Consider the following 25,817-nt stretch of genomic DNA (forward strand, 5'->3'; position numbering starts at 1 on the left):
TCACTGAGATATGGCCTTTTTATTTCATCCAATTTAATGACTGGAATTTGTTTCATTTGTAGGCATCATATCTCAGCTTTGGAAAGTGGTAGAAACACAAAAATGGCACCACTGTCTACAGTTTGATGTAAGGCACATTTGGTGTGAATATCGGGGAGGTCAGGAAAGGTCAAGAAAAATCACCCAAAAAACACAAAGGGGTACGTACCACTTACCATTTTTTGTGGTGAAAATCCTGATCTGCTCTGATTTTTGTCATATTCTCACCATGGTTTACTGACACTATGATATAGACATGGCCAGAGTTTGGTGTTCCTGTCATGTTACATCACTTAGATCTGGCCTTTTTATTTCATTTCGTTTAATAAGTGTAATTTATGGTATATCGTCACCTTCCTAAAATAATGGCTTATGTCATTTTTGGACCAAAATGATATTTTTGCCTAAATCACCTCCTCACCATGCTGTCCACCTCTGGTAAAATTGCCTATGTCCTTAGTTTAACAGATCATGTGATTCTACCCCTGTAATAAAATGGCCTATGTCAAGAGTGTGACTTGGGCAATTTTATTTTGCCTAAGTCAAAAGACAATATGACTTATGCAATTTTAGATGCTTTTTTAAAATGGCAGCTGCTCTAAACAGAACAAAACTCTGCCCAGCCCATAAAGTTATTTCCATTTTGTTCAGTTTTTTGTGTTTCCTGAAAAACCTGAAAAAATGACTTAGGCCATTATTTTAGGAAGGTGACAATATAGAAAAGCATCAGATCTCTACTAGAGAAAATAGTAGAAACTTATAAATGGCACCACTGTCTACATCTCGATCTCAATAACCTTTATACATTTCATGTTTGCGCTTTGTCATTATGGATGATTAAGTGTAGACTGATAATAAAAATGCTTATTATGTCTTGAAAATCCAAATCCACACTGTGAAAAAAGTCAAGGGGTCTGAATACTTTGTGAATCCTCTGTAGTTTTGTATGTAGAAGCTCCTCAGTGTTTTTGCAGTTAAAGTTTATCATTGTGGGAAACTTTTTTTAACTTCATTCTCACAGCTGACAGATCACAGGAAGGAATGTTCTACTTTTTCTTATCTCTCTCTCTCTCTCTCTCTCTCTCTCTCTCTCTCTCTCTCTCTCTCTCTCTCTCTCTCTCTCTCTCTCTCTCTCTCTCTCTCTCTCTCTCTCTCTCTCTCTCTCTCTCTCTCTCTCTCTGTTCCCACAACACTGTTGTTCTCTCTCTCTCTCTCTCTCTCTCTCTCTCTCTCTCTCTCTCTCTCTGTTCCCACAACACTGTTGTTTATGTTTACGTGACATATACGATTCAGAATGTATGAAGACACTGATTATGTAACTTTCAGGATCTCAAAAAATCTTATGATCTGTGTTTGATGTTATAAAACAGGCAAAACTTTATTATGGAATTAATTGTAAACATTAAAAACTGATTATTTTATTTTAAATCAGTTTAAAATGTGTAGATTGAATTTTTACATTAAATGCTTTTAGAAAAATCACCTTCTATGATAAAGATGTTTGACTGATTCAATTGACTTCCTCTTAGATTGTCTTAATATAAAAGGTCTTTTAGATCTTATAAAAAACTGAAATAATAATAATATAAATAATAAAATCCTTGTAGATTTAAAATGAATAAAAAATAAAAACCTGACCTGTTATTCATTTCAAGAGCAACATTAATTCAAACAGTTTTAATTCTCTGAATATGTTTAATAGTGCACTTCCTGATTAATCTGTACAGACATAATATTAATAATAAAAAAGATAAAACATTTTCTCATTTCTGTAACATAGAGAAGTAACATTTACAATACCATGGGATACAAAAAACAACTCAATATATCTGCTTTAAATACACAAAGCTTTAAATTAACGTTCAGTCATGCAGGTTCCAAACGTACGTACACGTTTACGGCACGAGAGCAGCTCGGACAGAGACAGAAAATAACAACACTGGGGGGGGGGGGGGGGGGGGGGGTGTTCATATATATGATGAATAGTTTGGTATTTTTTAGTGTTTTTTATTTTAAAATTTCCAATAGCGTTTCTTTCAAATTGAAAAAAAGGTAAAAGAAGGCCAGGCGTCTACAAACAGACATGATTGGTTGTGCCTAAAGTGAGGATCCCGAAATGGATTGGCGTCCTGTCTGAAGTGTGTGCATAGTGCCCTGTGATTCCAGGAAAAACTGACCAACCGCAACCCTGAACAGGATAAAGCAGTGGTAATATATGAAAATGAAATGATTTTCATTAAAGGGTAAAAGATATGTTGCAGATTTATACAATATTAGTGTAAGTGAAAGTGTTTATTGTTTAATATCTGTAGTTATACTTCATTTAGGTTAACACTGTCCATGAAAGAAAGAAAAACAATCACTTTTCTCCTTTAAAACAGAATCTCTCTCTCCAAACGTTTCCATTAACACGTCTAACAAGTTCTTCTTTTATCATCTATCAATCATTTAATTTTCTTTTTTAAAGAAAACTCTGTAGCTTTGGTCCATCACAACATACAGTCAGGTACAAAAGTCTGAATCCACCATCAAGAACTGCTACACGGTGTCTTTATGAAGCTAAAGTAGTGGCGACTAGCATGATGATTATTTTACCCTTTAAATAAAGTAATAATAATTATTTCTTAAAGGTTAGACTTTAATACAAACTTACCTTAATTATTCTGTAATAATTCTCATAAAATACTAAGACTTGATTGTAAGACATTAAGCATAATGTAGTACTAATTTTAAACCTTCATTTGTAAAAAAAATAATTTAGCTGAGCTATCAACCAGCTGGGTGTCTACGCAGACATGATTGGCTATACCTGGGTATGAAGCCTGCATTGGATTGGCTCATATAGAAATAGAAGGTTTGAATTAGGAAGGGCATCCGGAATAGAAACTGTACCAGTTGTGCTTGGTGACCCTTACATACAGGAGCAGACAAAAGAAGAAAAAAAACACAAATACTGGCAAGGGTACTTTATATAAGCCAGTAGAAGTTAATTCTTAAAGGTATTATATTCCTGTAAGCATTTTGATGCAAAGCAGAATTACTTGCTAGTGCAGTAAAATGATCAGATTAGAGTTTATTAGTCTTTAAAGTTAAACGTAAAAGTGTGTCGCTGTGCAGTAGGTTTGTTAGGTAGGATAAAACTGTAGCCGTGTTCTCACCATCTATATTTTATATATTAATATCCTTTTTTAACGCTAAAAACAATTCTGAATCGTGGACCCATACTTTACTAACCCGTGTTCACTTCTCCTTTACTTTCAGGGTGTTCCAGCCACCAGCATTCAGTTCCGTTACCTTTCATTTACATACAAACGGCCATGCATCGTCCACCCATTTGTCCATCCACACGTCCATTCTTACACCCATTCATACAGTCGTCTGTGTAATCATCCATCCACCCACTCATCCATCATCCACCCAGTCATTCATTCTTCTGTTATACATGCAGATACAGTGAAAGAGCTTAGTAACCATGCAGACACAGACATAACTGACCAAACACACGCACACACACATGGAATGCCTCACATCTCTCTCACACACACATATTTTGCTTCTCAGAAGCATTGCAAATCTATCCATGACATCATCATCATATATGAAGTCACAGACGTTTCAGTCTTTCAGGCCATTACTGTGACCTTGTGTCTTATATGCATTGGTCTGTGGTCCTCTGGTAGCATAATCACAGTCTCTAACTGTCCAGTTGTGACATGCTGTGTGTCACTAGGTAATAATATAAGTATAAACATCATCCTCCTTTTCCTCTGATGTTTCAGTCCTCCAGAAGAACAATGTCCGAGGGTGTGTTTATTTGTCCAGTGGGCAGGTAAAAGAATCCCTTATTCGCACCAGTTCCGAAACACACAGGTGGCCATACAGCTTGTTGTACCACTCAGGACAGCGACCCCTAGAACACAGAATGATGAATATTACTGAATGTGTTTACCACAACTTCAGGACAGTCTATTTTTACACTCCTGGAAATTATGAAGCTACTCACTGAAGTTAATGCCACCAGTAACCCAAGTCAGAGTAAAGACATCCAAGTGTAAGATCAGTACATAGACTTTATTCTACCAAGCCCCATATCAAGACTTGTGGCAGTTTACAGAACTGGTTGTTTGGTCCAACAACGGGATCTCCTAAAACCCCTTTCCATTTCACAGTACCCTAGAGCAGCGTTTTTCAAACTTTTATTCAAGCGACTCATATTTTGTCCACTAGTTTTACCACTTCTCAGACAATGCATCAAAACGAAACACAAAATGAAATATACTTCATCAATCAAAATGGTTGCAAACTGGCCCTTCTGTGGTTTACAAGATGTAATGTAAAGTCTCCACAAGGGAGCATTCATGTACAAGTTAATTTAGTGTTTATGTGCCTGTTATAATTCCTTTATTTAATTTTTATTATTATTATTATTATTCTCTGCAAACCCATTTTTTGCTCGCGACCCACCCAAGGGTTGCAACCCAGGGTTTGATTATGCAAATACACCATACTAACCGCTGTCATTAGCAACAGCAACCCCTGAGTCGGTGGCTGTGGTGTTTAATTTGCGGTAGCCTTGTTTAAGTTTTTTTTTTTTCTTTTTTTATCCACAGCACTTCGGTAATATAATCTATTGCAGGTGGGTTTTAAATATGACACTGTTTTACCTCACTTGAGTGGCGATTCTGTTTGAAAAATCAAATACCACCCATACCTTGCTTTGGTTTATTTAACACCAGGTACTTGGGTACTTGGCAGTGGAAACAACCACTTAATGCGGGATCAAAGATTAAAAAAACATACCGTACCATGACATTAGCAGGATTAGCAGCCAGACTAAAACACTGAATAAAGAATTTAAACCAATACCTAAAGACAGTACTAGCCTAAAACTCCTCTACTCATCTTTAACTTCAACGAACTCATTAAGTGCAAAAGATTCGATCCACATCTTGCAAACAACCTGCCCAAATTATGTCGTAAGCCAAAAAAAATTGGTCACAGAGAAAATTTTAAATAATTAAGCAAACAAATATTAACAAGCATGTAAACATAAAAATGAACTTGGACATGAATACCCCCTTGTGGAGGCTTTACCATACATCTTGTAAACCACCAGATTGCAACCAATTTTATTAATTAAGTATATTTCATTTTCTGTTTCATTTTGATGTATCGTTTGTAAAAATCATGGACAAAATTTGGGTCACTTGAAAAAAGCTGCCCTAGAGCACAGACTGACTGGACACACTTGTTGACAGCAGAATTGGTTTGATAATAATACTCCTGATATTTATAGAGCAAGCTCTCTGAACAATGGAAGCCAACCTCCATTCAAGACCTTACAGATCTAAACAATACATCAAAGAGGTTCTGATGATCAAGCCACCCCCCCCCCCCACCGAGCAAAAAAAAACCCTGCCTTTATTTCTGAGATGTTTAAGCTCTTAGCAGACTGAAAAGTGTTGACATGTTATCCTCAACGATAGCCTCAATCACAGGGACTAAACCTGTGGCTTAAAAGGAAGGCCCTGATGTAGAGGGTTTGTATTTACCTGCAGTCAGTTCTGGAGATGTGCGTTAAGCGACTCTTGTTTGGTCCACATGGTTCGATGAGGTAGCGTGACGTTATCACGTTGGTGCGGACGCCAATCACCGGCGCCGCCTCGTGCTCCACCGACACACAGACGCAAGCACAGCCACCCTTAGGGAGGTCCGTCACCCATGACCTGCAACACACACACCTCAGGTTAAAATGTGCATGAAGAGAATAACGACGAGCCGCCTGTCAGAGCGACACGTGACTACAGGTTCAGTGTGTAAATCCTACCTGAGCACCACGTGGTCGGTAGGTGGATGAGGTGCCATGCTGTTCCGGATGTACTGGTAGACATCGGTGTCGGTGTCGAGCGTCTCGATCACTCGACTCTCCAGCAGATCCTCATCCCAGCGGTCCTGCTCGCGAAGGATCCGCTGCAGAATTTCGTCCGGTCCCGCCGCCACCTCCACGCAGACCTTCCACTGCCGAAGGGACCAGCCGTCATGCACCTGCAATATCAACAACACACCACTTCCATAAGGGGGCGCTCATCATAACAGTAAAAATGTTTATACACTGTAGGGACAAACTGTATTGGGACATGCCTTCTTTTCTTCAAATTTATGTGTTTCAGCCATGACAATTGCTACAACGACATTAAGAAAAGCTTGATTTAAAGAAACACCAGTTCTTGACTGACAGTTCCCAGCCATACAAATGATCTCTTTAATGAAGGTGCACAAATTCCCACAGACATACTTTAAAGTCTTGTGAAGCCTTATAAATGGAGTGACTGTAGTTATAGCTCACAACTCCAACTTCCAGAGCAGTTAAGGTACTGGACTAGTAGTCAGAAGCCCCAACACCGCCAGGTTTCTGCTGTTGGGCCCTTGAGCAAGGCCCTTGACCTTTAGTTGTTCAGACTGTACACTGTCACAGTACTGTAAGTCGCTTTTGATAAAGGCATCTGCTCAATGCAGATGTAATGTAAACAGAGAGCACTATTTTAATACCATTTGTTTTTATAATGAGATGCCCAACAAGCTCATGGTCAGGTGTCCTAATACTTTTGGCCGTACAGTGTATTTACACATGAAATCAGTTAATCCGTGTCGTGCAAATTTGTATAAATACAAATAAAGTGTGTGCATTCGTTCTTGTTTACCTTTTTACAGGCAAGCTCGGCATGTTCGGGTGTTGAACAGGTATCGTAACCCCTGAACTTTTCTTTCGCCTCTTTCAGCAGAGCATCCATGCTCTCTTTAACCAGGTTTCTGTAGGTGCAGGAGCCGTCCAGTAGATCCTCAATCCTCGGCGGGATCAGCGCCTGCTCAATGTACGAGTTCCTACAGCGAGAGACCTCCTCCGGGATCTGAGAAAGGGCAGCAAATATTTCATTCTACCAGTTCACTTCCACGGTTTCAGAATCTGAACAGTTTTTGAGTGATTTGGCATGTTCTTACTGTGGGTTTACATTGTTTTTTTGTCCTGACTTCCAAAAACACACAAAGTGGATTTACTGCTTTGAACTGCCCTTAGGTATGTATGAGTCCTGGATGTATTCCTGCCCTGTGCCCAGAGTTTCTGGGTGGTGCTTGACCTACCGTGACCTTGATCAGGATCAGTGGTTATGAAAAACATGAATGTTTGTGGTTTTACACTCTTTACCATATGTAGTAAGCAGGAACACACCCTGGGACAGATAATCACTCATTCTCGAGCTCTCTGAGCAGCCAATCCACCCTCTGTAGATTTTGTTCATAAAGGGCATCCGGCGTAGAAACTGTGCCAAGTCTGGTATGCGGACCAGATCCGCTGGGGCGATCCCTATATATTGGAGCTAGTTATCTAACTTAAAGCTGCAGGTTTATAGCTGTACCTTTTAATTAGCCACAAAACCATTGAGCTGGCTCCCAGTCAGAGTTCCGGTTTATTCCAAATGTGTGGGATTGGCACTAAGCATTCTGCATGTTAAGTTTAGGCTTGTGTAATAAAGATACTGGTGGACAGTTTTTGAGGGGCAGTTTGCAACTCGGTAGTAAATCACCATTTATTTGTGTGTGTGTGTTAGTTACCTGGAAGAGTCGTCCACACTCCTGGATCATGTGTGTGAGGCAGTGTGTGGCAGCGAGGTTTTCGTTCAGGTCTCTTTGATCTGGTTTACCCAGTGTGTTCTTCCTGCTCATTACCCTGCAGCACACACACACACACAATTTGAGTTATTAATGTTCTGAATTATTTTTTTTAATAACGTAACCAGAAATAATAAACAACACTTATTATTGATATAACATAACATGAGTGCCCAGCTATACAAATGCTCTTCTGACTGAATGGGCGCAAATTCCCACAGACATACTTCAAAGTTAAGTGAGAAGCCTTTTCAAAGAAGTGGCTGGAGTCACTCTATTTTAATAACATTTGTTTTTGAAATGGGACGTCCAACATGCTTATGGTCAAGTGTCCAAATACTGTACTCAAGCCCTATCAAATTATTATTATTCTAATTATTATTATTATATTATTACTATAAAAACATCCAGATAGAATCTCAGCCCTACAGACCTGGGTGAGGAGGCGTCCCGGCGGGCGGTGTTAAGGTGGAAGAGTGACGGTGCGAGACACACAGCCAGGTTAGTGCAGGTCATCTGATTCTCACTGACGCTCGCCGCTACATCACTCAGGAAACACAGCAAGGTGTGTAACGCTTCCCGACTCTCATCAGGTAACAAACACACTGCAGCTCGTACCGCCTGCACCCGCTGCTCCTCCGGGATAACTGAAACAGAGGCGCAGAATAATCTGTAAATTAAAAATATGTATGTAATAAATGTGAGAGCTGAGTGGACACGGTATTTAAAAACTCCAGCAGCGCTGCTGTGTCTGATCCACTCATACCAGCACAACATACACTAACACACCACCACCATGTAATTGTCACTGCAGTGCTGAGAATCATCCACCACCTAAATAATACCTGCTCTGTGGTGGTCCTGACCATTAAAGAACAGAGGTGAAAGCAGGCTAAAAAAGCATGCAGAGAAACAGATGGACTACAGTCAGTAATTGTAGAACTACAAAGTGCTCCAATATGGTAAGTGGAGCTGATAAAATGGACAATGTGTGTAGAAGCCAGGAGGTGGTTTTAATGTTATGGTTGATCGGTGTATATACAATATATTATGAAAGCAAATATGAAACATATTCAAGTTATTTGAACAAATATTGACTAAATGAATGCAATTCATTATGTGCTAGTCTTTATCATTTCTTCCGATTTGTATCAACAAGAACAAACTGTTCAGACTTTTATAAGCAAACAGTGATGTCAGATTGTTCTGAAAATAGAATGAAGCAAAATATGTACCGGATCACTGATTTAATAAAAAGAAAGAACATTCTCTCACAGTCACATTTAAGAAGCCAATACGTAGCTGTAAGTAGCTGCTTTGTGTGACTGAGTGAATAAAGCTTTCTTATTTTATTCTGGGATGGCATGCTGAATATTATGCCTAAGGGAATGAATGGTAAATGTCAGTTATGTAAGAATATATGTGGCATGGTGGCTCTGGGTTTATGTGAATGTTAAAAACAGAGGACGCCTGTGTATCTGAAATCTCAGATCTAAACTCCTTCTCCAAATCTGAATGGGAACATTTTTGGGGTAATGTTTTCCCATAAATCCTGACTGCACTAAAATTCACTGGTGATAAACTGGTGACAAAGGAACGTCTGTCTAGAAACAGATTTAGAAATTCAAGTGTGTTAGAGTGTTAAATAAAGCAGCAGAATGTCGTGTTCAGAGCTGAAGCTTCCAGGAAAAGTCCACTGTTTAACCTTTTACACTGGAAAATAATAAACTAACAGCTGTATGTATATTTCTGACCCAGAAATGTGTGCGAGTGTGTATGTATTAGTGTGCATACACATGATGTTGATGTACCTATGTGTGAGTCCATGTATATGTGGTATAAATGTATGTGTGTATTAGTGTGCATATATATGATGTTGCTGTATGTGTGTGTATTTGTGTGTGTGTGAGGCCATGTATTTGTGATGTAAGTGTATGTGTGTGTATTATTGTGTATATATAGTGTTGGTGTGTGTGTGTGCATAGATGGTGTTAGTACATATGTGTATTAAAGTGTGTTTGTATAGATGGTGTTAGTACATGTGTGTGTATTAGTGTGTATATGTGATGTTAGTGTGTGAGCGTGTGTGTGTGTATTAGTGTGTATAAGTGATGTTAGTGTGTGTGTATTATTGTGTATATATATGTGGTGTTAGTATGTGTGAGCATGTGTGTGTGTATTAGTGTGTATAAGTGATGTTAGTGTGTGTGTATTATTGTGTATATACAGTGTATCACAAAAGTGAGTACACCCCTCACATTTCTGCAGATATTTAAGTATATCTTTTCATGGGACAACACTGACAAAATGACACTTTGACACAATGAAAAGTAGTCTGTGTGCAGCTTATATAACAGTGTAAATTTATTCTTCCCTCAAAATAACTCAATATACAGCCATTAATGTCTAAACCACCGGCAACAAAAGTGAGTACACCCCTAAGAGACTACACCCCTAAATGTCCAAATTGAGCACTGCTTGTCATTTTCCCTCCAAAATGTCATGTGATTTGTTAGTGTTACTAGGTCTCAGGTGTGCATAGGGAGCAGGTGTGTTCAATTTAGTAATACAGCTCTCACACTCTCTCATACTGGTCACTGAAAGTTCCAACATGGCACCTCATGGCAAAGAACTCTCTGAGGATCTTAAAAGACGAATTGTTGCGCTACATGAAGATGGCCAAGGCTACAAGAAGATTGCCAACACCCTGAAACTGAGCTGCAGCACAGTGGCCAAGATCATCCAGCGTTTTAAAAGAGCAGGGTCCACTCAGAACAGACCTCGCGTTGGTCGTCCAAAGAAGCTGAGTGCACGTGCTCAGCGTCACATCCAACTGCTGTCTTTGAAAGATAGGCGCAGGAGTGCTGTCAGCATTGCTGCAGAGTTTGAAAAGGTGGGGGGTCAGCCTGTCAGTGCTCGGACCATACGCCGCACACTACATCAAATTGGTCTGCATGGCTGTCACCCCAGAAGGAAGCCTCTTCTGAAGTCTCTACACAAGAAAGCCCGCAAACAGTTTGCTGAAGACATGTCAACAAAGGACATGTATTACTGGAACCATGTCCTATGGTCTGATGAGACCAAGATTAATTTGTTTGGTTCAGATGGTCTCAAGCATGTGTGGCGGCAATCAGGTGAGGAGTACAAAGATAAGTGTGTCATGCCTACAGTCAAGCATGGTGGTGGGAATGCCATGGTCTGGGGCTGCATGAGTGCAGCAGGTGTTGGGAAGTTACATTTCATTGAGGGACACATGAACTCCAATATGTACTGTGAAATACTGAAGCAGAGCATGATCCCCTCCCTCCGGAAACTGGGTCGCAGGGCAGTGTTCCAGCATGATAATGACCCCAAACACACCTCTAAGACGACCACTGCTTTATTGAAGAGGCTGAGGGTAAAGGTGATGGACTGGCCAAGCATGTCTCCAGACCTAAACCCAATAGAACATCTTTGGGGCATCCTCAAGTGGAAGGTGGAGGAGCGCAAAGTCTTGAATATCCGCCAGCTCCGTGATGTCGTCATGGAGGAGTGGAAAAGCATTCCAGTGGCAACCTGTGAAGCTCTGGTAAACTCCATGCCCAGGAGAGTTAAGGCAGTTCTGGGAAATAATGGTGGCCACACAAAATATTGACACTTCAGGAACTTTCACTAAGGGGTGTACTCACTTTTGTTGCCGGTGGTTTAGACATTAATGGCTGTATATTGAGTTATTTTGAGGGAAGAATAAATTTACACTGTTATATAAGCTGCACACAGACTACTTTTCATTGTGTCAAAGTGTCATTTTGTCAGTGTTGTCCCATGAAAAGATATACTTAAAAATCTGCAGAAATGTGAGGGGTGTACTCACTTTTGTGATACACTGTATATGTGGTGTTAGTATGTGTGAGCATGTGTGTGTGTATTAGTGTGTGTTTGTATAGATGGTGTTAGTACGTGTGTGTATTTATAGATGGTGTTAGTGCATGTGTGTATTTGTGTGTGTGTATAGATTGTGTTAAAGCATGTGTGTGTATTAGTGTGTGTTTGTATAGATGTTAGTGCATGTGTGTATATGTGTGTGTATTAGTGTGTGTGTATAGATTGTGTTAGAGCATGTGTGTGTATTAGTGTGTATATGTGATGTTAGCGTGTGTGTGAGCATGTGTGTGTGTGTGTTTACTTACACTGGTAGATCTGGAGGAAGGTGTCGGACAGTTTGCTGGTGAACAGAGGTTCCGGTAGATCTCTGAAATACTGCTTCAGCATGTCCGCCACGTCGTAAGCTGACTGGCCCTCGTAGCTGACTCCACCCCCTTCCGTGCCGCACGACTCGTTCATCTGGCGTAGAGCCTGAATGCGGGATTTAACCCCGGATTTTCTGAACAAACCCACCTGCAGACCGAGAGGAGAGAGACGTAATCAGAACGTACACTGAGAGCTGGAACTCTCCATCCTTCACCAACCTCATAAAACCTAAACACTACTGAACTACCACATCACATCAATCCTACAGCTGTGTGTCTGTGTGTGTGTGTGTGTGTGTGTGTGTGTGTGTATACACACCTGGTCAAGGCCATGGTTCCGCAGGTAGCGCATGGCTTGTTGTATTCCTTGTGGTAATGGCTGTCCGCTTCTCTGTACGTTTACCTGTAGCGCTACACCAAACACACTTCGATCCTTTGAGTCTCGCACCTTCATCCTCTTCATAAACTTCGGTACAGCCCTGTTGCACACACACACACACACACACACACACACACACACACACACACAATATCACGTTAAAAAAAGGTACAAATTTGATGAAAAGAACCATAGAATCACTATAAAGACACATAATATTACATGCCCCCTTTCACACAGAGAGCAGTATGGCGTACAGAGAGTCACACACTCTCACTTCACATCTGTGAGTCAACCATCTCTTATGCCCGTGCTTTAAACAGCCAGTAAAGGCGATCGCTGTGCAATGAACAACCCTATCGGGTGCCCGACTGGTCACTAGCACAGCTGAGATTTGAACCCGAGAGTTTAAGATCTCAGTGGTGGTGGGTTGATCATGATTTCTCATAGAATGTCGTTATTTATCGGAGCCTCTCCTGCAAACACCACAGCAGAACTACAGTGAGTGTCAGAGGGAAACTTCCAGAGGTTGAGGGCAGCTGAAATCTGTTTCCAACTTCCTCAAAAAAAATGATAAACAATCAGGGACGAAGGGAGAAAAACATACACACATAGATACACTGATACACACACACACTTAAACTTTTGCACTCTGTTTGTCTCACAGTGTTTGGCCTGTGTGTGTTATGAAGTTTGCTAAATATGTACAGTGTGTAATCTTTCTATTGTGTTTTTTAAAATGTGTGTGTGTGTGTGTGTGAGTGCTCCTCATCAGCTGACGCCGTGTTTGTCGATGTGTGTGTGTGTGTGTGAGCGAGTGCTCCTCATCAGCTAACACTGTGTTTGTCGATGTGTGTGTGTGTGTGTGTGTGTGTGTGTGTGTGTGTGAGTGCTCTTCACCAGCTGAAGCCGTGTTTGTGTGTGTGTAGGTGTGTGTGTGTGAGCGCTCCTCACCAGCTGAAGCCGTGTTTGTTGGTAGGTGTGTGTTTCTCCAGCAGTGCTGTGAGTTTGAGCAGACTGTATTTCTGCAGCAGATTCATCTGCAGTACCGACTGGCAGCCAAGCTGCAGGGGCGATGACGACACACTTGGACGGTGAGAGTTTTGGAAACTGGGCCAGCGAAGTTTCTGAGGCCTGAAAAACACACACACACACACGTTTGGAAGGCAGCTCCTTTGATACCTCGACATCTGGGCAGCACTTAAACGTTTTCATAACACAGATTTTCCTGCTAACGTGCAGCTACTCTCTCAAGTCTGTCCTTCCACTAAAGTACCATAAACATGACAATAAAACTATTAAATAAAAAGGCCCAGTACAGGGTCCATCCTCGTGCAGTGACTTATCGAGTGAAGCTTACCAATCAAGCGTTCAGAGAAAGTTCTATTGATTAGAAGCTCATAAATACCGTAAGTAAATGTCTAACCTGCAGGTACGTGTAAGCGACGCTCCCACGCCGGAGTCTCGCCTCTCTCTGGCGCTCACAGCATCATCCTGCTCCCCTAGAGGGTTCCCCGTGCTCTCCTGGTCGCTCCCATTCTCCGTTTCCATCAATCGGTTCTGCAGTGGCGACGAAGGACAAGGAGAGGCAGAATCCAAAGCCGAGTCCGAGTCTCCTTCCTCTTCATCCTCTTCGTCCTCGCCGGGGGCCGATTCCGTCCATGCGCTGACCAGTTGCTGTAGGCCGGTAACTCTCTCTAGGACATTCTTGATCTTCGGGTCGTCGTTCCCTGCTGGTTCCTCGTTTTCGTCTAACTCTTCAGAGAAGGGTACGTTGTCGTAAAAGCTCAACCGACTGTCCAGAGACGCGGAGGAACCTTGGCGATGGTTTATGGGACCACCATCGGCGAGCAATTTAGGAAAGGTTCCCGGCTTGTGACCATCAGGAAGGTAGAAGTATATCACCCCACCTTCCTCCTCGATTTTCTTATCTTCCACCTTCCTCTCATCCGTCCTTTTACGGTTTCGCCGGTTGTTCTCAGAGGTGATACTCGGCTCCGCCCTTCTTCCACAGTTGAGGTTCGGCGGGTTTTCATTTTCCTGCACGAGGCTGAACGGGTCAAACCCTTCCAGGTACATTCCCACACGTTTAATGGAGCCAGCGGCAGCGCTGTGGCTGCGTGCCCTCGTGACTGGACTAGGAGTGCTCACAGTACTTCCGCTGCTTGTCTCTGATTGGCTGCTGCCTGTGCTTCCACTGCTCGTTTGAGTAGAGTAGGAAATACTACGGTTGTTGTCCCTGCTGCGCTCCAGTGTCGCAATGTCAACACAGTTGAGCTGTCGCAGTTTGTCCTCGTCAAAGCCTTCCTTTAACACCGGGCCACTAATCTCCAGTCTGCCAGTGCTCACGCCCTTCTTTTTGCGTTTCAAAGAGGTGCTACTACTGCGCAGTCGCAGGCTCTCCATGCGCTTTAAGAAGCTCTTGGCCCGTGACCGTGTGCTTTTACTGCCCCCCAAGATCCTGGCATCAAACGTAAAGCTTCCTTGTTCGAGTGGCGACGGAATCCCATCAGAAAGCGAATCTTCGTTGGCGCCAGAAGTCCCAGAAGAACATACGCTTGCAACAGAGCTAGCACGTGTAGTAGAGGCTGTAGGAACGTTAGAATTGGTGGTAGCAGGGCTGGATGGGACGGTTATGCTACGCAATCCTCTACGGCCAACGCTCTCTGTGCTGTGCAATGATTCCACCTCCGGCTGCTCGCTAAGCTCCGTCAGCACACTCTCAGCACTCACGCCAACTCGCTCCCGGAATAGGACGCCTCCGGGCAGACGCTGATCCTGAGAGCCGAGGAAGGGGGACGTGCAAACAGCATCCCCTGCAGGAGGGCTGAAGACATCCAGGTCCATTTGGTCTAGGCGTGACCAACGCTTGCTGTCCCGCTGGAAGGTCCAACGGCCACTGATGGCACAGGGCTCGTCTTCATCGGAGTCCTCGCTCTAAAAATAACAAAGCAGGGGTCATGATAATTAAAAATGTATTACAATAAATGACTAATTTACATACTTGGGATGAGACCAATTTTACCATTTTTTTTTACATTTTAATACCACACTTCTATGGTCTTAAAATAGGACCAGTGGATAAACAAAGGGTCAACCAGGGGCCCATTTGAGGATTTTCAATCCCAACTGGTCAGCCAGAAGTTGGGCCAATTTGAGGACAACTGAGGACTGAGAACTTCGCCAAGTCACAAGAGTCAAATGTCCACCATTCCTTCTTTCTAATCTGGGTAATCTACCCCCCTCCCTTACCTCCTTAAGGGACAAAACGGTGGAGATTAGAGTGGAGTTTGGTGGGGTTACCCTCCAGCCAGGCATCTGTGAAGGTCTGGTTCCCTCCCCCATCAGAGTTCAGCAATGTCAGAAGACTGAAGACTTTACAGCCCAGTGAGGCACCAGATTTAAGCAGTTTTCCAGTCAATTCTGCAACACCCATGTCATATCTTCAGGGTTTAACCATCACAAGACCAATTTAAAAAGGTGCACAGGTCAGATGACTCTTAAACTGGAAGTGAACTGGTTAAAATGTGCTCTTCATGGAAGTGAAGCCCCTACTTTAGTAGCCATCCTTATGATAGGCGCCGCTCTCACTGTGGATAATAACAGTGGCAAACAAGTCAGTAAAACTCGCCACGGTCATTATTTTACAACCCTGAGGGGAAGCCTTTGATCAGGGTGAGCAAGGAGGCAAAAATGTACTCAGTTGTGCTGCCTGACGTGTTTCCTAGCTTTGCTTCTTGTAAAGGCGCAACCACAGCTTGTTACTATAGAATCATTTTAAGATAAAATAAAAGGAAAAAGACCCAGGAATGACCAAAAGCCAGAAGATCAATGCATTCCTGACACTGCTGGAGCCGGCCGCCCTTAAAAGAGGCACAATTACTTCCCTAAGTCTGCACATGACCCCTCTCCTTAACACTGCGGGCACCGGACGACACCAAGAGGGTCATCTGCTGTCATAATAAAACACAAACACATACCACATACCCATCAAGTACAAGTCGCTATTGTTCAAGCCCCTGAGTGTTTAGGTTCACGTCCATAATAAGTCATGCCGTGATTATATGGGCAGATTGTTTGTTGATGCATTCCTGACACAGACCTGTTTTAAAATCACGGATTAAGGAGTGTGTGTCCACACACACATTCTGTAACCATATGAATCGACACACTGGTGTCTCACAATGGTGGGGCGGAGAGGACATCCTCTTCCCTTTATGGTACGGAAAGGTTGTTTGGAAGTGAACAGTGACGAAAAATTAAGAAAAAGACTGAAGAGTTAAGAAATAAGCCTTTCATTTGCCCTCAGCAGACGTACTCAGCCTGCAGGAAACGAGAGCTGCCAGGAGGTGAAATACTTTCCTTCTAATTAAAGTAGATGACAGGCAACAAGGTTAAGTGGGTAGAGAGATAAAGAAAAGGAAATAAGAGAATTACCCTCTTTCTCTGAGGAGTGATCTCGAGTCTCATCATGGCACACTTGTTGAGAGTGTTCAGTCTCCTGCAAAAGAGGAAAAAATTTAGGATAAGGAAAGCACCTGGTGACCTTATATAAATCCTTAAGCCACAGTGAGGCTAGAATTCATCCTGATCGACAAATTTTCAGTGCAAAAATCTATTTAAATAATTGCTCCTTTGATACCTCGACATCTGGGCAGAACTTAAGCGTTTCCATAACAGTGATTTTCCTGTTAATGTGGCAGGTACTCTCTGAGGTGCCCTTATGTTGGCACCACTTAGGGTCTTCCTCGTGTCTATCCTTCTACTAAAGTACCATAAACATGACAAATAAAACTATAAAATAAAAAGCCCCAGTACAGGGTCCATCCTCGTTCAGTGACCTATCGAGTGAAGCTAACTGATCAAGAGTTCAGAGAAAGTTTCATTTGAGCTGTAATTGTATCAATTTTAAGGCAGTTGTAGGCTAGTGGTTAAGGTACTGGAGCAGTAATTAGAAAGTTGCTGGTTCAAGCCTCACCACTGCCAGGTTGCTGCTGTTGGACCCTTGAGCAAGGCCCTTAACACCTTAGACTGTATACTGTCACACTGCTGTAAGTCGCTTTGGACAAAGGCGTCTGCTAAATGCCAAAATGTAAATATAAACATAAATTTGGTACAGCTGACCGCTGATCAGAAGGTCATTGCATCAAAGCACGGTGTATTTAAAATAACACATTTTAGAAACCTCCTAATCAAACAGAACAGAAGACATGATGGGCCTGACCACCATAGTACGGCAAGTAGAAGTGGTACCACACAGCTCCAGTGACCCAGGTTTATTCTTACTTCCATGACTTGCTTTGTCAAGTTCTGCATGTCCCACAATCAGTGTGGGTTCCACCAGGTACTTTCATTCCCCCACCTTCCAAAATGTACCAATAGGTAGACTTAGTGCAGCATTTATTTATAATTTATATATTTTAATTTTAATGCCATGGTTAACAGGTATGTGTCATTTTATGGCAAGATAGGTATTATGTTTCTATCTGCTTATTTAATCTTATCTTTATAACATGTGAGGTAGGTTAAGACGAAGGTTTTATAAATAAAGTGTTAATAAGCAAGGGAATGTGTGTATTCTCGCACTGTGCCCACCATAGGCTCCGGACCCAAGAGCCCCTTGCCAGGATAAACAGCTGGGTTCAGCAGTAATGAATGCATTATTAAATGGTTGGTGATCAGTCAAGAAGCTAAAACTGGTAGTGTAACCGTCTGGTACTGCTGTTTTTATTGATTACTGTTGCAATATCAACAAAAAAACAAACCAAAAACTTGAGTTAGTATAATTACATTCATTATTTGAATGTGAAATTGCACGGGCGCTCGGACTATCTAGCAGGCTAGCAAACCACTGCTCCAGAGTTTGAATCTCAGCTTTGCTATCAACCTGGCCGGCCTCAGGTGGATGAGATTTCTTATTCCTGCTTCAATCAAGGCCTCTCCTGTCCAGTCAAGGCACCTTTATGAGGGATGGTTTATTTATGGATATAAAGTTTGTGACTCTGTACTTCATATGGCTTTCTGAGTATCTGACTCCGCCTCTAGCTGGTGAAAAGATTCGGCCACTGAACGCACACATGCCCCTGAGGACGTGTAATAGGAAGCTTCAATATGGGAGTGGTGGCTCAGTGGTTAAGGTACAGGGCTAGTAATCAGAAGGTTGCTTTAATCCTCAATTGCTTGCATTTCATACAGTCACAACTGCAAGTCGCTTTGGATAAAAGCATCTGCCAAATGCCAAAAATGTGAATGGGAACAGGATATGACCAGACTGGAAGGGGAAAATGGAGATTTGAATGAGCTGAAGGACAAAGTCAAGCACTGCTTGGCCCAAAGAAAGTTCTTGTTTCTTTAGCCAGTCCACCGTTCCTAATTGGCATCTTTAAACACATCACACATGAACATTCAACCAGTCAAAGTCTTTAGGTGACTTTGGATCTGATCCAGAATCTTCTCTGGAAAAAAAGGACACTTAAACCCCTGGCGCAGCAGCATTCTCTGATAATAAGCTGTTGAGGGATAAGCTCCAGATTACCAGAAAGTCAAAAAGAAAAGAGGAAGAGAGTAAAAAAAAAAAAAAAAAAAGTAGGAACTCGTTAAGAATGGCGGCGACACGGCCACAAAAGAGATGCACGGCTTATCCTATCCACCACCTGGGCAGGGTCACGTGACCTTCAGTTTGAGCTTTTTAGATATGCGTGTCTGCTCTGAGGGGCTGGCACCATGAAATGGCCTCCAGATGTCTGAGCACTCCAGCTGGGCTCAGCTTGACCCCTCGCTCACTTAGAAATCCGACTCTCTCTCCTGTCTGTCTCACTTTCTTCTCCCCGTCTGTCCTTCTACCAGATCGTACCCAACGTCGGAAGGCAGTGAGCTGGTAAAATGAGAAGTATGAGAAATGAAATGCTCGACGGGTCTCATTAATCTGTCGTCCTGCCTCACTGCCGTGCCAGAAATCTGCAAAACGCAGCACGCAATAAACGGCTGCAGGTGAGCCGGCAGTAAAAGTGACGGATTTCCGGAATCTGACAAGCGCTGATAGGTGTTTATGGCGGGGTGTTAATCTTACCTGCAAAGTGCTTCAATGGCATCTCGGTCCAGGAAGTCGTGATCCCTGGTGACTGAGGAAATCTCCATTGGAAACTGGCCATCTAAAGTGAAAAAAAAACAGGGTTACAGGGTTATATATATGTGTATATATATATATATATATATGTTTTAAATAAAAATAATATTTAATATATAAAAATAAAAAATAAAAAACAGGGTTAATATATAAAAATTAAAAATAAAAACAATACTTTTACTTAAAACCAAAACAAATATTCAGACACAATTTTTAAAGTATTTAAACAACAACTAAACTAACAATGTTTTCAAAAGAAATCAGAGACAGTGGTAGCCTGGTGAGTAGAGCTTTGGTTCTAATCCTGGCGCTACCATGTTGGCAGCCACTGTTGGGCCCTTAAGCAAGGCCCTTAACCCTCTCTGCTCCAGGGGCCATACAATGGCTGACCCCAGCTTCCAAACAAGCTGGAATATGCATGGAATATAGAATTTCATTGTACTGTACACGTGTATCTAGTGCCTTAGTGTCTAGTGTTAGGTGGCACGGTGGTGGAGCAGTTAGTGTGGGTGTTGCACAGCACTCAGGTCCTCAGGACTAAGGTTTTTGATCCTGTCTTTGTTTACTGTCTGTTAGGAGCTTGCATGGTGTCCTGATTTCTGACTAGCACCTTACTTACCCCTCCTGAAATATGACAATAGGTGGATTGGCTTATTTAAGTGTAAAGTGAGTTTGTGATGTACTTATCGATCGACAGACAGAAAGACACACAGACATACAGATAGACAGGCAAACAGATAGAAAGACAGACAGAAAGGCAGACAGACAGACAGAAAGATAGATAGACAGACAGACAGAAAGACAGATAGACAGAAGGGCAGACAGACAAAAATATAGATAGATAGACAGACAGATAAATACATAGACAGACATACATATAAATAGACAGACAGACAGACAGACAGACAGATAGACAGATAGATAGATAGATAGATAGACAGACAGACAGACAGACAGACAGATAGTAAAATGAATGAATGATGTTTGCTGAAGACGCTTTCAAGTGTGGTTCTTGATCGGAGCCAATTTAAACGTTTGACCCTTAAAACAATCAGTTTCCTTCATAAAAAGGGATTAAAAAGTCAAGAGGGAGACACACACACACACACACACACACACACACACACTAGTGTCAGCTGCGTTTGTTTGGCCACCTGAAAAGTACTTCCTCTACCTTTCTCAGTGTGTGTGTGTGTGTGTGTGTGTGTGTGTGTTGGGTGGCTGGCTGGGGAGTCAGGAATGACAATAGGTACTTAAGGAGCCACTGAAAGGCTGTTGTGTGTTTTTTAGGAACGGAGGCTTAGCAGACACTCGCAACAAAACCACAACAATTAATGATAATTCACTCAGCACAGGTCTTCGTTACTCACACACCCCACTTTCGCTTATCTACAGCAGCTTCAGATTTTCACAAGTCAGGAAGGTCACTTGGAGCTATTTCTGAGTAGCCTCAGCTCCCAAGAACCTCTGTACAAATTGCATGGAACAGTTGTCTCTTTGTGAACTTTACATCATCATGGGATTGGAGGCTGATACTGCACTTTCTTAACCAGTGTGTTGGGCAACAAATCTCTGAATTTTAGGCTGCTGATGGTATGGGATGCAGACTTTTAGTTCATGGAGATGCAAAGTGTGTTTGACAGGGTACACGGTCAACAGTCATGTTCCAGCAGCTTGAACTCATGGTGGACGTGTTTTTTGGGGTACAGAATAATACTTGCCACCAAAATGAAGCATCTAAGTTGCTGTATGTATATTTTTGACCCAGCAAACCGTCATTTACAAAAAAAAACACACTGTAAGTGTGGTGTTATAATGGTAAAGAATCCGAAGATCAAACTGTGTGTGTGTTAACGTGGAAGGTGCAGGTCGAAGGTTTAGTGTTATCACATGTCCGACACTTCTTGCCTCATTACCGTGCTTTGTCCTTAGTCATTGTGTGTGTGTGTGTGTGTGTGTGTGTGTGTGTGTGTGTTCCTATAGCTTACATGGCTCCCAAAATGCAGCCATCTCAGGAATGTGGTGTAAAAAAAGGGGGGTGGGGAATGAGACCACAACCCCTTTCACATGTTCATTTTAATCCTGGTACACCACCCCGGGTGGAGCCGGCTGTGTGTGAACAGAAGCCGCATGAAATGCATAAAATTACATTGAAGCTAAAAATAAAATTAATATAAAGTAAAATAAAGATGTCTGGCGTTTGTCTGTATGATGATATTCATTGTTAATGATATTCATTACCATAAGGAACCCATTTATTAGTGAATTACCCATAAATCACTAAATCAGAAGGGACAGTGGTAGATTAGTGGGTAGCGCTTTAGGGTATTACTCAAAAGGTTCGAATCCCAGCTCTGCTAAGCAGCCACTGTTGGGCCATTGAGCAAGGCCCATAACCCTCTCTGCTACAGGGGTGCCATACAATGGCTGCCCTGTGCTCTGACCCCAGCATCCCAACAACAGCTGGGATATGTCGAAATCTACTTAATTGTACTGTACACGTGTATATGATTATATGACAATTTTTATTTATAAAGAATTTAAAAAACTTAGCTTTATGTAATATAAGCAACAATTATTAAAACATATTTAAGGCCCTACCTAATTTATGGCCGTAAAAATCGCTGCGATTTGCTGTGAAATTCTAACTTTAAGGTTTGTGTTTAGCGATTTAACATTTTTCATTCACGCATCATTGAAGTGCCTCAAGTTTACTGGTTAATTTGTACCATGTGGTGGTCCTGGTAATCCTACAGCAATTTAGTTAGCAATTGGTTAGTCAAAATGTCCAAGATGTCAAAGTATAAAGCAGCTAAAAACACGACTCGGGTAACTCCCAAACAATTCTGTGAACGCAAAGGGGGCGTGTCAAAACACGGACAAGAATTTCCGTCTTTGAGACACATAAAACATGAAGTCTCGCACCACCGCTGGATGTTCTAGGTTTACATTCAACTATTAAGGTAGCTGTGCTGTGTATTGTAGCTTCTATTTATTCTGTTATTCAATTTATGAGTGAAATTTAATGACTGCAGTGAAATGTGGCTCTTTTCTTTAAAAATCTGTGAAATCTGTGATTCTTGAAAAGCAAATTTTTCAGTGAATTTAGTAGGGCCATACCAATAGGACACAAATGGAAGCAATCCAGTCAAATCCAGTGTAAAAGCTGCATGTGTGAAAGATGCAAAGCTGAATCCTGTCACGTTCAGGGTTTTACATACAAAGACGCATTATAGATCATTTTCCAGCATCAAGGTGCAAGTGCAAGTTTGTTTCCAATGCCCAGATTAAGAGGCACATGATACTGAAGTCCAATTTTGGATTAGTTAAATATTTTACATTACTACTATCGGCCGACCGGAAATCTACAGACATAATTGGATATGTCTGTAGAGAGGTGACCAAAGCCCTGTAATGGATTAGCACCCTGTCCAGGGTTTTCCTGCCTTGTGTCTAGTGTTTCTAGGTGGAACTGGACCTACCGTGATCCTGACCAGGATAAAGAGGCTAATAAAAATGAACTGAACACAACAATCAAGTGGCAGATTTAAAACTGATCTTATATCACTTATCTCCATACAGCATTGAGTTTAGCTTTCTGCAACTTAAATGTCTTCCATAATAAAATCTCACTTACTTATATACTTATAAACATACAGCGCATGAGCCAAAATATTTCCATGTGGAATATTACTTGGCTAATAAACGTGGGCTAGTTGAGGTTGAGGGTGCTGACGTGCATCAGGACACACAGCAATGTTCATTCACCTCTGCGTTTGGAAATAGAACAGCGATTTGGCTGAGAAAGTGACCCACATTTAGACTCCCCCGTTCCCGCTCACAGGCCGCTATTGATAACGAGACAGGAATTCAAAAATAAAAGCAAGAAGGGGTTCGTACCTTCATAGAGCTGAGCGTACTGCGGGAAACCAGCTGCACGGAGCCACGTACACGCCTCCTTAGCCTCGATTTCTGAAACAGGTAAAATAAAAGTGGTGTGAGTGCAAAATCACAGACTGTAAATGGAAAAATTAAATATACAGTAAAGTAGCAGTCATTCCAGGTCTGTGTCATTTATTTACCCTATGAGGGTTCTTATTCATGTTTTTTACGGCTGGAAAAAATATCTCAGTCACTAAAAATGAACCAAACCCCACAGAGGACTGAAATTAAGAGGCTGAATCACACATGATGAATGTTTCTGATGTTTGCTGATGTGTGAGGTCTGTCTCCTCTCTGTCTACTGTTAAACTAGATCAGTAAATTAGGAAATTGTCTCCACTGGTCATTGTAAATGTAATATAAATGTCAGTTATAATGTTTATTTACTCTTGTATTCTGTGGCTATTTTGAGAGATTTTAATTATATTTGTGACTGAATTATTGGAACACACACCGGGCCAAATATGGATGAATGGATGGATGGACAAATAGACAGATGAATGGGCAGATGAATAAATTGATGGACAGATGGATGGATGGATGAATAGGTAGGTGGATGGATGGATGGAAGAATGGATGGATGGATGGATGGATGGATGGGTGGACAGATTGATAGATAGATGAATGAACAGATAGATGTGTGGATGGATGGATGAATAGGTAGGTACAGTAGATCCCAATGATTCCATTAAATACAAGTACCTTATGAGTATATGTGAACTTTTGACCTCTTTCATATCTGTGTTTCTGTGTGTGTTTCTTTGTAAATTTATTAGTTTAAATGTAGATATATGCAGATGTAAGGACGCATCCCAGTAAACAAGAAAAGGAAGTCCCATTCTAATACTGGGCACAAGCATCATAGTGGATACTTGTCTGATATACTGGAAAAAGCAAAGCAACCTGCTGGGTTGTTTTTACATTCTACTCAACAAACATCACACAACTGAATCAGCAATATATAAGATGTGTATAAGAGTCTATACATTTGTAATCATATTATAATTTTTTTAAATGAAGAACCTTATGATTGACAGCTCTTATTCTCAGGTAACGAGAACATGAACCTACTCAGCAAACCACTCGGAAGTCGTCAACACACATCCGTTCATGCAAACCCCAACACGTTCTCCCAGATCTCAGAGTGGTGCTAGTTTTCAGACAGTGCTGCCAATGCTCGCTCCTCTGAGAATGACCCCTTTATGAACCAGGTGCCAAATGACCAACGGTGTTCACAGTGAGAGCTTCGGCTCAGATGGTGATGGTTCGAGACAGTAAGATGTTTCAGTGCTGGGCTGAACTGTCACTGAGCGTCGTACCAGGAGACGTTAGCTGTGTGTAAACTAGATCTTGAACTGTTTCAATGACCAAAATTTAATCAAAGCTTTATACATGCAAACATCAATCAGTGACTCGATTTTGATTTGTCCTCTGGGCGGGTGAAGGTAGCTGATGGTGCGCTGGGGGCGATACGTGACTATTTGCTCGGCTGAATAAAAATGTATGTGTGTGTGTGTGTGTGAGAGAGAGAGAGAGAAAACATAGGAGGTATGAGATAACAGAGGCCTACACACACACACACAGAGCCAGAGACGGCATTTACATACCAAAAACAAGCCTAGACAGAGACGTGAGGACAGACACACCAGTGGGGTCTGCAATACACACACACACACACACACACACACACACACACACACACACAAACACACACACACACACCAAGCTTTAAAATGCCATGGGCTTAGAGGCTGCCATGCAAGAGTCAACCTTCCGCTCTGATTTTCTTAATCCATGCAATCAACAACAATCTTGAACCATCCGCGCTTCACAGCCTCTGAGTTCAGAGCAATCTAAAGCTCGCTCGACCACGGACAGGGTCACCCAAGGTCCAGTGGCTCCTAGATTACATCTGATCATCCAAACACTTTTTCTCTCGGCGTAACATGATGGTTTGGATTTTACCAGCTGGAGTCAATTATCGGCACTGAATGAATCACTTTAGTTGCTGTATGTATATTTTTGACTCAGGTGATATTTTGAAAGCTTACAATCAATCACTCTCACTCTCACACACCTTTATAAGCACGTACGCGCACACACACACACACACACACACACACATACGTACAGTTACATGCTTAAACTCATATACACACTTTCTTTCACACACACCTGCATATGCATGTGCACAAACACACACTAACTCAAATACCCACCAGCACAGGCACGTTCACTTTAACACTCAAACACTCCTGCACAAGTACACACACACACACAAGAGGTCAGGGTCTCTCTTTATCCAGGGTCTAGTGCATAGCAGGGTTAGACTCTGGATAGGATGACCATTGATTGCAAAGTGATAAGAAACATACTCATTTACACACACACACACACACACACACACTTGTACAGTTACATGTGTAAACTCACA

The 25,817-nt window shown here is 41.9% G+C and overlaps 1 protein-coding gene across 3 annotated transcripts in view; it reads right to left on the reverse strand.

Annotated features, from left to right (window-relative positions):
* Window positions 1–1,714: 1,714 nt before the first annotated feature.
* The window catches only part of dlc1 (DLC1 Rho GTPase activating protein), a 116,004-nt gene continuing 91,901 nt past the window's right edge, over window positions 1,715–25,817 (reverse strand). For all 3 annotated transcript variants that reach the window (XM_063008988.1, XM_063008989.1, XM_063008990.1), the window contains 13 exons: window positions 23,342–23,413; window positions 19,385–19,466; window positions 16,753–16,816; window positions 13,742–15,252; window positions 13,270–13,449; window positions 12,256–12,415; window positions 11,877–12,084; window positions 8,141–8,354; window positions 7,651–7,765; window positions 6,741–6,947; window positions 5,867–6,084; window positions 5,592–5,765; window positions 1,715–3,949 (listed from right to left, as the gene is read on the reverse strand). In XM_063008988.1, the coding sequence (XP_062865058.1) occupies window positions 3,850–3,949; window positions 5,592–5,765; window positions 5,867–6,084; window positions 6,741–6,947; window positions 7,651–7,765; window positions 8,141–8,354; window positions 11,877–12,084; window positions 12,256–12,415; window positions 13,270–13,449; window positions 13,742–15,252; window positions 16,753–16,816; window positions 19,385–19,466; window positions 23,342–23,413 (3,305 nt within the window). In that variant the 3' untranslated portion in view covers window positions 1,715–3,849. The remainder of the gene's footprint in view (window positions 3,950–5,591; window positions 5,766–5,866; window positions 6,085–6,740; window positions 6,948–7,650; window positions 7,766–8,140; window positions 8,355–11,876; window positions 12,085–12,255; window positions 12,416–13,269; window positions 13,450–13,741; window positions 15,253–16,752; window positions 16,817–19,384; window positions 19,467–23,341; window positions 23,414–25,817) is intronic.

This window comes from Trichomycterus rosablanca, chromosome 14, assembly GCF_030014385.1.
Source record: "Trichomycterus rosablanca isolate fTriRos1 chromosome 14, fTriRos1.hap1, whole genome shotgun sequence".
Taxonomy (NCBI): Eukaryota; Metazoa; Chordata; class Actinopteri; order Siluriformes; family Trichomycteridae; genus Trichomycterus; species Trichomycterus rosablanca.